The sequence below is a fragment of the Ictalurus furcatus genome, chromosome 21, assembly GCF_023375685.1.
Source record: "Ictalurus furcatus strain D&B chromosome 21, Billie_1.0, whole genome shotgun sequence".
Lineage (NCBI taxonomy): Eukaryota > Metazoa > Chordata > Actinopteri > Siluriformes > Ictaluridae > Ictalurus > Ictalurus furcatus.
Genome location: NC_071275.1, coordinates 20,222,036 through 20,234,014, shown reverse-complemented (window position 1 = coordinate 20,234,014; position 11,979 = coordinate 20,222,036). Strand labels below are relative to the sequence as shown.

General features: G+C 43.5%; 1 protein-coding gene across 2 annotated transcripts in view; it reads left to right on the top strand.

The window, feature by feature from the left end:
• Nucleotides 1-11,142, top strand: part of cacna1da (calcium channel, voltage-dependent, L type, alpha 1D subunit, a) — a 92,282-nt gene extending 81,140 nt beyond the window's left edge. For both annotated transcript variants that reach the window (XM_053653601.1, XM_053653599.1), the window contains 8 exons: nucleotides 1-109; nucleotides 2,391-2,507; nucleotides 3,144-3,532; nucleotides 5,950-6,078; nucleotides 6,280-6,419; nucleotides 6,550-6,656; nucleotides 7,400-7,717; nucleotides 8,173-11,142. The exon at nucleotides 1-109 is cut by the window's left edge and continues 25 nt beyond it. In XM_053653601.1, coding sequence (XP_053509576.1) covers nucleotides 1-109; nucleotides 2,391-2,507; nucleotides 3,144-3,532; nucleotides 5,950-6,078; nucleotides 6,280-6,419; nucleotides 6,550-6,656; nucleotides 7,400-7,717; nucleotides 8,173-8,478 — 1,615 coding nt within the window. In that variant the 3' untranslated portion in view covers nucleotides 8,479-11,142. The remainder of the gene's footprint in view (nucleotides 110-2,390; nucleotides 2,508-3,143; nucleotides 3,533-5,949; nucleotides 6,079-6,279; nucleotides 6,420-6,549; nucleotides 6,657-7,399; nucleotides 7,718-8,172) is intronic.
• Nucleotides 11,143-11,979: the final 837 nt, after the last annotated feature.

The window sequence follows — 11,979 nt, the reverse complement described above, 5'->3', positions numbered from 1 at the left end:
CTATGCCACCTTCCTGATACAGGACTACTTTAGGAAATTCAAGAAACGCAAAGAGGAGGGACTTGTAGGAGTGCATCCTACCCAGAACAACACGGCTATCACGCTGCAGGTGAGTCAGAGCGTGTGGATGAAACGAGACATGCACACTGCGGTTACGATAGACCAGATAACGGATTGGGGTTCAGCTGCGCTTCGTGCATCTCGCGCATCTGCCAATAAACAAAACAAGTCACGTGGTTAATGCTTTTGCATGTGTGTATGCTTGAATGTTTTTGCACTGGAGTTGCTTTCAGACGTGTCTTATTGTAACAGGTTTTGCTAAATAAAAGCCATCGAATACGTATATCTTCCGGATTATAAGACACGGTGTGATACGTGCTAGAAAAAGTGATGTAGAAGGGACAGGCTGTAACAACAAATTGGCCGTGAAATATGAATTATATAGCATGTAGAGTATCGCTAAACTATTACTCAAGCAACCCGACACCACTGCATTCAACAGTGAAATGATTACAGAAATAAATAACAGGACCTACATTCTTAAAGATCACATACAGGCAGCCAGACTGCTAGATTTTATTTACTTCCTACATGAAGAACCCCCGAAGTGACAAAGTCGGGTCTCTGAGTGTTCGCCTGATTATCAGTCCACTAGTAGGGAGCATGAATCGTTATAGCAAGCGAAGCGCTAGGTGAAACATCTGTTCAGCATCTGCACGAGTTTCCCTCTCAGCCTGAAATGCTGTGAAACTAAAACGATTGGCACAACATTGTTAATACGGGAATTTTTCTCTAAGCAGAATTCTTTGCGTGGTCTTTTGTGGTTTTGAGAACTGGTCAGGTATTGCAGTGTTTAATTTTTGAAAGAATTCTGCTTAAAGAAACATGACTGAATTATGTTTTAAACAAAGGGAACACAGTGATATTTATACTCCATACAACAGCCAAACAACAGCCCACGGTGTGTCCATTACCATTTATCGCTGGGTATCGTTGTCCGTTACAAACAAACGTGGTGGGGGCGGGGGGGCGGGGTTGCTGTTGGTTCTACAGGGAAGTCTACAAGTCCCAAATTGTACAATCGTCTAACGCTACAGAAAATGATCACTTTAGCTGTTTTGAATCAATTCAGCAATTAACAGGCCCAGGAGGCATTACACTTGCAAACGCTTCACCACAGATATCGGCCATCTCGGTCCGAGATAACTCGTAAGCGATGCCTGGCCTAGACTGCAAGGCTGAAAAGATATTCTGGAACACAAGCTAAAATAAAAATCGCTATCGGTATCGCCAGTTTCGCCTTGTATCGAGAACAAGATTTGTAAAAAAAAAAAAAAAAATGATAACAATGATAATCGTATTATAACATACTAAAATAATCACTTAGCATTCATTAGACAGCCAGTGTTATTGTTTGCAAGTTACAGTGTGCCTCCCTGGCTGTCAAAAATGTTCGACAATGACGGCGGTAAACTACGGAACCGGATTAGTCTTCTTATTAACGAGTCGCTGTCCTCGCGGTCACTGCGACGTACATGCGCAGGTGCTCCGATGCATAGCTGGTACCGCTTCGTTCTCAGTTCTACTAAATTGCACCATCTACTGTTGGCCGTAGGAAACGCGTGTCTTTTAATTCGGTACGATGAAGCAGGGGTGAAACGCACCCCCCGCCTGCGATAAAAAATAAATAGCCGCAGGAGGGCGAAACAGCGGCAGAGTCAGTTTGCACGCAGATCGTGTGTCCTGTGTTGGCTTTGTTTAACTGAACCCTGAACAGCTCGAGTACGAATGCCCCAGTCGAACCATGTTCGCGATGTGCACGTGTACGTACGCGTTTTCTGTATGTTTGAATGCTGTGTGCATGTTTATTTAAATCCATTTCTATTAGATGCCCTTCACAGTCTCTTCTCATCTTCATTGTCTCCATCGCCATTTTACCATCACCACACGTGTAATCACATTCACGCTTTTGGTAGAAGACGGCATTTTTTGGGGAACCCATTTTTTTAAATTCACTCTAAATTCGTCTCCGGTGCTTTTCTGTTTGTTTTGTTTTGTTTTGTTTTGTTTTGTTTTGTTTGAGCAGATCTTAGCACTTGCTGTAATCGTTAGCCACGTGTAGTTAGAGAACGAAGAAGGCGTGTGGCGTTTTCGTACTCTCCGCTGGTACGTGTGTGAGGGGATTTGTCCTTGTCCTGTCTCCTGTGAAACATTCTCATGTCTAACACACTGTCCTGTCTGACGCTGTCCTGTTGTCGAGAGCGGTCATGTCCCTTACCTGTTACATGTTGACACTAGTGTGTGAGAGCTTTTCTGTGTGTGTCTCCCGTCCGTGTGAACTTGGCAAAGCTGCTCCGGTTCTTAGCTCTCCTGTGTTGTCGTGGTTCCAGGCTGGTCTCCGCACGCTGCATGATATTGGGCCCGAAATCCGCCGTGCCATATCATGTGACCTCCAGGATGAGGAGCTAGTAGACTTTATACCTGAGGAGGACGAGGAGATTTATAGGGTAAAGGACTTCACACTTTTACAAGCTCCTTCTGCACAACTGATCAATGTCTCAATTTGCCACTTTTGTAGTATCCATTACAGGAGAGCAGCTTTGGGGCATTTTTCTTCTCCAGATTGAACTGACAGCTAGATCTTGGCTCTCCGTGGTAACATATGATTGCCTATAAAGCTTTCAGGGTGCAGACAAAATTTAGTGACAGCCTTCTTGGAAGAAAGGAGGCTGAGCTGGCTAATATTAGTGGGGTTACAGAGGAATGTGTTCCGCTGGTGTTTGGCTAATGATTTTGACCTTCAAGTATAAATATTTACAATTTCACGAATTTATTGCACAGGAGACTTTAAATCAAATGAATTACAGATGAGACAGTAGATGGTAAAGAAGTAAACAGTGATATTTCATTTGCTGATTTGTATTTTGATTTATTCCCAAAATAGCTTTTAAAAATAAATAAATAAATAAATAAAGGTAGAGGATATATTAGTTCATCAGATTCACTCATACCATGAACCATTTAACCAGCTTCTTTTCTGTTCGCTGTGTTTTTTTTAAAGACATCAGCTGACATAACTATACCACAGTTTTATTGAGATGTAATGGCTTCGTCATCTCACACTCGCGGGTGTTTATTAACAGCGAAACGGTGGCCTTTTCGGCAATCACATTAACCACATCAACGGCGACCCCCACCGAGGTTCCGGGCATCAGACCAACGCCACGCAGCGCCCCCTACAGGTTCATCCTCCCGCGCACTACGCCGACATGGAACAGCCTGTGGGCCGGCTGGACCGCGCCAACGCCATGGCCCATAATAATCATCATCACCACCATCACCATCATCACAATCACCACAATTCTTACAGCAAGTCACCCAAGTCCACCAACATCAATCTGAACAATGCTAACATGTCCAGCCTGCCCAATGGAGGCCATAATCGCTACTACCAGCATGCCCCGGCGAACGGCTACACCGGACCGTACTACCCAGGGGAATACGAAAAGCCCAGAACGCCAAACGGACAGAGGTGAACACACAACACTAGTCATTCTCCAAGATGGCACATTTCTTGTTTTTAAGCGTGGTGTTGCTTTCACTTAATCGAAAGCTAATTCCCATTTTATATGCAGTATTGAACTCATTTCCATCCAAACTGGTTATTACTGGTTATTTTCTTCATTTTTTCAAACCCTAAAGTTTGACTTAATATGCACACTTTCAATATTATGCGTTATTTCCATCCCATACGTCTTGTGTTCCCGACGATGTGACTTTTAACCTCATCACCCATACTGTCTGATCGTCACCCTTAAACGTTATCGTATTTATTCTGCTTTTCCTGCCGCATGTTTTAAAACATCACCTTCTCTCGTTCCGGCTCAGGGACGACCTGGCCTCCTGTTCCCATTCGCCCCGGTTTCCTTTTCGCTCATGTTCAAGATTTATACGTCTGTATTGTAGCTTCTGGATTAAATGACCTACATAGGCGATAATTCAGTATATCCAGACTGCAGTACAGATGGCGTTTCATCCTTCAAACCCCCCACCACCATCCTTCTGCATATATAATAATGCTGTATATACCTCGTACACCGTATGCTATATATGTAACCCTCTCACGTCCATTCCTTCTGTGCCCTTTCAACCTTTCTGTCTTTCTTTCCTACCTTAAATGCTTTCTCTTAACCTTCTCTCTACCTTCTGGAGCAGAAGGCGCTACTATGAGACCTATATTAGGTATGTTCCTCACTAGGTACTGCACGCTCCTCTAGCAGGTATTACCGCGTTTAGAAGTTCCGAACACGTTCAGCTGGTGGACGGAAAGCGGAACTACTGTCTTCTAACGTTCTCTTCTCTCTCTCTGCTCAAATTCTCAACACAAACCCCTTATATTTTAAACTGACCAAACAGAAATGAGCTATTAACCAATCTGTGTTGTGATTGGTCGATAGATCGGAGAGCATGAGACTAAGGCTTGCTGCATGTGCCTGCTGGGCAAATAAAGACCACTATTAAAATGCTAGCCTTAAAGGATGACTCCTTTAGGATTACCCCTAATTGTAAAATCTGATTGGAAACCTATGAATAAAATGTTTTTAAATAGGCAACCATAATGGCTCTGAAGGAGCTGGAGTTGTCCTTTAAGTAAGAAAGTTATCGATGCCTTAGGCTAGCCTGTACGCTAGTCTGCTTTTCCCCTGTGTCACTGCCAAACCAAATAAGTCTAGACTCCTTAAAATTTGAGTTAGCAGAAAATTCTACATTTCCAGTGGGTTGTAGATTAGGTTCTGTATAACTTCTGGGCCAGCTACATCAACAGGTCTTAACTAAAGCGGTCTCAGCTGCTACATAGGTAATAGCTAAGACTGATTTTTAGAGAGGACTATATGCCCAGCGCACAAACTAAAGATCCATGTGAAACTGTATGTAACAACGACAACAGTTCCTAAAAACGATCCCCAAAGGATGACGCTACCACCCCCATGCTTCACGGAAAGGATGGAATTGGCCAGATGAAGAGCGGGGCCTGTTTTCCTCCAGATGTAAACCTTTACATTCAGAGTGCTCGTCCTCATGGCCCGAGACTCTTCATAGGTAACAGCTGCACGCTAACAAAAAAACCAAAACGGAACCCATCCCAGTTGTGAAGCATGGTGAAGGTAGCACAACAGTTTGGGTCTACTTTTCTGTCTCAGAGCCTGGACAGCCTGTAATCATTGAGGAGATATTCAAAACTGAAAACATAACAGTAATTCCACTATTCAACTTATTCCTTATTCATTATGAAGTATTTCTTCAACGGATTAAAAAAAAAAAAAGAACTATCAGTTATTGTATTTCAGTGTAAGGCTGTAAAGAAACATAAGCGGTTTTAATGCACTGTAAACAAAAACGAGGTGCACCAATTTGCTATACTTGGCAAATTACATAATCTCACGTTGCCGTAGAAATGATCAATAATTTCACTTTACATTAGCCCCCAGCAAGGCTTAAAATGTTACTCCCAGCTTTAGGGTAAGTTCAGTTTTATGACCTCTCAGTGCAGTGGTGTTTAATCTGTGCCCAGAAGTTACAACCAACTTGTGACCATGTGTACCAGGTGATGGTGCAATCAGAATTAACATAGATTCAAACCTTTTATATGGAATCCACCCACAAAGTGCAGACTCCGATGAGGCTTCATGTCTGTTTGACAAACTATTCCAAAAACAACACTAGCACTATAGCCATGTCTGCGTCTAGACTTTCTTGGTGTGAACACGGCTCTCAGACACCCGTGCCGATGTCGTAAAGAAGCCGTGCTTGTTTGTTGACGAGGACGTACTTGCTGCATCGCTGCCCCGGTGGGATTTTGCATGGCATGGCCCTGCATGGTCATACTGCTCTTAGCTTGCGCGGTGACAGATAGTCTGTCCTTCTCTTAACCTCTGACCTTCCGCACAGGCCACGTGGCAGCATCCGGCGCCAACCCACTATTCGTCGTGAGGAGGATTTTGATGAAGACCGCTACTCTGGGGAGTACTACAGCGGAGAGGAGTTTTATGAAGAGGACGGCATGCTGTCGGGAGACAGGTATCACCACTGCACATTAGATCAATGCTCGTGGGTTATCGTCGTTCCATGTAGATGATACTCCTCTAAATAAATAAATAAATAAATAAATAAATAAATAAATAAACAGTGTCGGTTTGATTTAAGTCTTCATCTTTGTTGCCACTTAATAAGATTTGTTTTTAGTCACTTTCACCGAGCTTTAAAACTCTTCCCGCCCAGGTATCCCAGCAGCGATCAGGAGTACGAGACGCCCCGTGGCTACCACCACCCCGACAGTTACTATGACGATGACGAGCAGCCCCTTTACCACGAATCGTATAGGTCGCCAAAGAGACGGCAGCTTCCTCCCACGCCACAAGGTAGACATTTTTTATATCAGACCGCTTCAGTGCATTTAATTCACGTATAAATCGACTGAACTCACTGGTGACCAATAACAATATTCCGTCTTTATCGGTCACTCTCTCACTTTATCCATCGCACACCCAGGCAACCGGAGGCCGTCTTTCAACTTTGAGTGTCTGCGCAGGCAGAGCAGCCAGGATGAGCTTCCTCGCCAACGGACTGCTCTTCCGCTTCATTTAATGCAACATCAGGTATAGCTGCATTATTGCTGCATTTAAAAAATGGGTCCATTAAAGCGAAGGGTCCATTAAGTAGAACGTAATGAGAGTTAAATATTCAGGCCAGACGAACAGCTGTGTTACTCGTGAGCCTCCATACAACCAGCTGCAACCTTCTCTCGGTTGTCCGTACTTACACGATAGCAAGCTACAATGCGAAAAGCAACCATCCATTTTCTATGTGCATGAAATGGAGCGGACTTGAATTCCTACAGGCGGTAAGTTCATATTTACTGTTTGATGCCCAAAAATCGAAAGAAAACCTTATAATCGTGGTTTCATCTTATCCGGTCATAAACGACAGGAAACGTGTATAGAAAAAAACAAAAGCTTGGAAGGAAGTAGCAGATGCTGGTCTGTGCCTCTGGTGAGTGTGCATTGCTAGTATAGTCGGCTAGCTTTAATCTGAACTTTTAGTACGAAGCCTAGTACGCGACATTTAAATCAAAATCCCGTTCTAAAAAAATCCTGGTGTGTAAATCATGAAGGGAGATGTAGGCTATAGATTTTGGCTTCTACGGTTGCTAGTGTGAACGTAGGGTTTTGTCGCTGATGGAGTTGTTAAGCTTGCTTTGAAGTTACAGGTAATTATTAGAGGCTTGTTTTCATGCTGTTTATCACGGCCTGTTTTAATGTTTGACCTAAAAGACTTGTTAAATTAAATGAAATCAGCAGAGTAGTGGTCTTTTGTATCCATGACCTTTGGTCTGTTTCAGGTGATGGCAGTAGCAGGGCTTGACTGGAGTAGAGCTCACAGACTCTCACCTAGTCGCTCCACTCGCTCGTGGGCCACGCCTCCTGCCACGCCTGCCAGTAAAGACCGCACCCCCTACTACACACCCATGATCCGTGTGGACCGTCCGCACCGGGACAGCATGGGTGGCAGCTACTGCTCGGTGAGGAAGAGCTCGTGGTACACGGATGACCCGGAGTACCAGCAGAGCACCTACTCGCCGGTGCACCTGAAAATCCCACCCGAGTACCGGAAACAGTACCACCAGAAGAGAGGCAGCGCCACCAGCCTCGTGGAGGCGGTGAGTCTAGGGGCCGCCATTTCCTCGCCCGTATTTGCACTTGGTTGGAAATTCTGTCGCGCAGGGACACAGTGTATGCCACAGTTATTTTTATAAATGTACTGTGAATGTTTTCAAGTGGTATTCTGCGTGGGCTATTTGGTGGTGGTAGCATGGATTCCTGCGTGAATGCCCACTAGTTTTGGATTAAAATCAAGTCTTTTTTTGTTCTAGAGGTTCTGGAAGGTTCTATGCAGTCCGGCACAGTTTAGTTCCCTGCTCAGAACCTGTTTTACCATAACTAGTTGACTAGCAGGTTTATTAGGTGTGTTCAAGCGGGAAAATCACCAAATTGTGCTGTACTCCTGGATATAGAATCATCAACATAAATATAACACGCCTGGTGTCTAGATGCATCGAGCGCTATAATGACTGACGGTTTGACTTTGTGTGTGTATTTTTTTCACGATGAACAGGTTTTAATATCTGAAGGACTGGGCCGATACGCTAAGGACCCAAAGTTTGTGGCGGCTACAAAGCACGAGATCGCAGACGCCTGCGACATGACCATAGATGAGATGGAAAGTGCGGCGAGCCACCTGCTGAATGGCGGAGTCATGCCCGGGGTCAACGGGGTTAACGTGTACCCAGTCATGACTCAGATAGAGTACGACGTGCAGGACGTTTCGGCCAACTACAGCGACGAAGAGCCAGAAGCCGATTCCCGGCCTCGTTACGAGGAGGACTTGGCGGACGAAATGATATGCATCACCACGTTATAGCGTCCGGTTAGCAGCCAAAGCTAACGGACTTAGTCGTCACACAAAACTGAAATGCATCTATTGGCTTATAACCAAAAGAAGTGCCTTCCTTTCCAGTGGAGTAGAAAGGCACCAGGAGTAAGGACACACTTGCCCCGCCTACTCTCTCCCTATTGGTCGAGGTGCATATCCATCACAGGCCCGGGGGGTTGGGGTTGGGGTCACTTTGCCAGGGAACAGTGTTCCACTCTGTCACACTCCTGATGGTGATGCTTCGCAGCTTGCCGCTAAGTTGATGATGAAGTCCGTGCTGAACTGTGACTGGCGGCTTGTCCTGTCACTACGGGCTACGGACCGTCGGTATCTTCTCCAAGGTGATGACAATCAGATTAAAAATGTCATTACCTCAGTCACTTTATTAAGGGTTTTTGCATATCACGCATGTTTTCAATGCAAGCTAAGTACGGCAGATCTCCCCGTAGAGGCTGTAGTTTCCACCGATTCATTAAAAGGTCGATGAGAATTGTTAACTCTTTAGATAACTAACTAACACCACTAAGACCATTCTGGACTTGTCACAGAGATCTTATTGCTTTTTAAAATCTGGAAATTAGATACCTTTTTAAAATAAATAAATAAATAAATAAAACGAGACATTGCAGCGTTTGTGTCGGATGCACTAGCAGGCAGGTTATTTTTTTAACTCTAGGTTTAGCCTGTTTGGGCGTTCGTAAAAATTACTATGCTGTAAATGAATTGTAATATAAATTATAAAGAAACTTTGGAAAGAGACATATTTTGTAATTATGTACTGTAGGAAAAAGGAATCAGCAATACTGATGCTAATTGATGTTACTGTATTGTGGAGAGAAAAAAACAAAAACGTGTGTGAACTCATTAGATACGGGACTCTAATTTAAAAAAAGATTTGGATTTTTGCTCATATGCATTCTTACTGGGTTTGTGTGCGGGAAAGCGGTTTTTAACGAGAGGAAATTCATCTCACACCTGCAGAAGATATGCAAATTCTTTTTTTGTTTTGTTTTGCATTTCATCTTTTTCTCTGTATGTGTGTGCGTGTGTGTGTGTGTGTGTGTGTGTGTGTGTGTGTGTGTGAGAGATTACACGAAACAGCACCTTTACCCATTCCTTCCCTGAAATTCCATGAAAGTAGGAATCTCCGCTGCTGGACACTTCTTTAGGGCTTGTGGAGCTGTGGTACATGTGGTTGTGTTATTGTGTTACCGAGGAGGCTCGGTCCCCCAGTGTTTTCGTTGTGTATTCATCGTGCACAGGAGGTTTTGACGTCAAATGCTCTTACGCTTTCGACGATGCTGCTTAAAATCGCGTATTACGACTAAAGACTGAGAGGATGGCCGACGCCGGCACGTGCTAGTCTCATTTTCCCTTTAGCGCTACGGACTGAAAGGAGCCCGCTGGGGGTGTGACGATCCCCAAAGTGGAACCGTCGACCAGGGCAGGGCTGGAGTGGCAAAGCAATATCTGTTCTTATTATCTGTCTGACTCGTTGTCTCTCTGGCTTATACATATACCTCCATTAACAAAGGAAGACGACGGCCCTGATTTACTAACAGCCTGAATAAGATGTGCTCATGTTTTTATGCGAAGGGATCAATTAATCATGTCGCCAGTGATTTACAAATAACTGCATAAATGACCTCACGTGAAAAGCGTATGTCGGTAAGGGTATGTAACGTAGGTTTCGGCACGTGTCATTTGCTCGATAGCCCTCAAAGACACTCCAGGAAGAGTAAGACTCAAACTCGGCTCACGGGCGTAACGGCGTGACCGGGTTCTGTTTAAACGCTGTGCTGAATGTCTAATGTGAAATCGACGTTGCTCTGGGAATATTTCATATTTATATATATATACACATATACATATATAAATACCGAATTATTCATGTGAATTGATAATCAGCTTACAAATGCGAGCCGCTGTAACAAATTATAATACGATATAAAACACGACTGTGTGGAACAACCTAACCTTTCATATCGTATTCCTCTACGGGTCTGTCTCCTCTCGGGCTGATCGGATTATCATCCCCGCCCCGATAACGATATCCTGTACACCTTACGAGTGAGGAATCTGCTTGGGTCTTGCTCTCTACCTCTTTTTACCTGTAACGGAATCACGTAGACGCTGCCTCGTCATTCATCTTAAAACGGGCTGAACAACACCTCGAATATGAACATCCGAGTCGAAACGTTCCATGACCGACACAGCTATTAGTCGCAGCTAATGATCTGTTCGTTATTTTAAACTTGAGATGATAAGCCATAACGTCGAGAAACTTTCTCGTTAGGAAAACGTATAGAACGGTGTAATCTTTTGTTTTGTCCTCGACTAGCGGAAGCGGACTTCTGCGAGTATGATACCCGCGGTTAGGTTGCACTAATCTGCGCCTTTGCGAAGTGACTTTCTGGTGCTAAATCGATCCACCTGTACAGACACCACCCTGTGTTTTGCCCCAAAATCGCTGAGGAAAATGAAAAAACCGGACGACGTGCTATTTTGTGCGTTTGAAAGATCCTCCTTGATCAGCTTGTGCATTTTGTTTTTTTTATATACAGGTGTTACCATGTTTGTGCGGGTGTTTACACAAACACAACACTTTAGTAAATCAGGGCCATAGTGTTTCGACCATTGATTTTTCTTTCCCCCCCCCCCCCCCCACCAAAAGTATTTGATCCCTTCAAGTATTTTACGTACGAGGCTTTCTCTCCAGGCGGACTTCATCACTTCCCAAAACACTAAACGAAACACCGGATCACGAGGAGAGAGATATATATATTTTTCCTTTAAAAGTCTGACTGCAAAGGCACTGCCTTGAAGTGTTTGGTTTCAGCACAGACTGCGCGCTGGAGAAAAGGGACCTTACAGGACTGATCTCCTGATCTGCTGAGCGAGTTACTGTGCTTTCAGACAACCGAACACTGTCGTGAAAAAAAATAAATAAATAAATCAAAAAAATCAACAAAAAAAAAAAAAATCGTGGGTTTCACCACTGCATGTGCACATCTAAAAGGGCTCTCTGAAATGTTTTGTGAGGATAAAATATATGTACATACATAGTGTTCCAGTCTTTATGTGAATATATCTTGTGAGAGGACCAATGCGCATTCTAGGCACATTGTACTATTTGTAGCAATTACTCTACAAAAAAAACAAAACAAAAAAAAAAAGTAATATGCATTATTTTTTAAAAAAGCTTTTTAAAAATTTGAAAGTTTAAAACAACTTGCTTTTACCTCATGTCAGGGATTCCTGAAGAAAATAACATGTAAAAATAAATAAACGAGTGTGTGTGTGTGTGTATATTATATATATATATATATATATATATATATATACACACACACACACACATATATATGATAATATATTTGGTTCATTCTACACCACTGGGAGTTTATATATTAGCACATGGCTGTTGGTCTTTGCACAAACGTCTGTGATTTCAGTTTCTCTTGTTTTCTACTCAGAGTTTTGTGTATT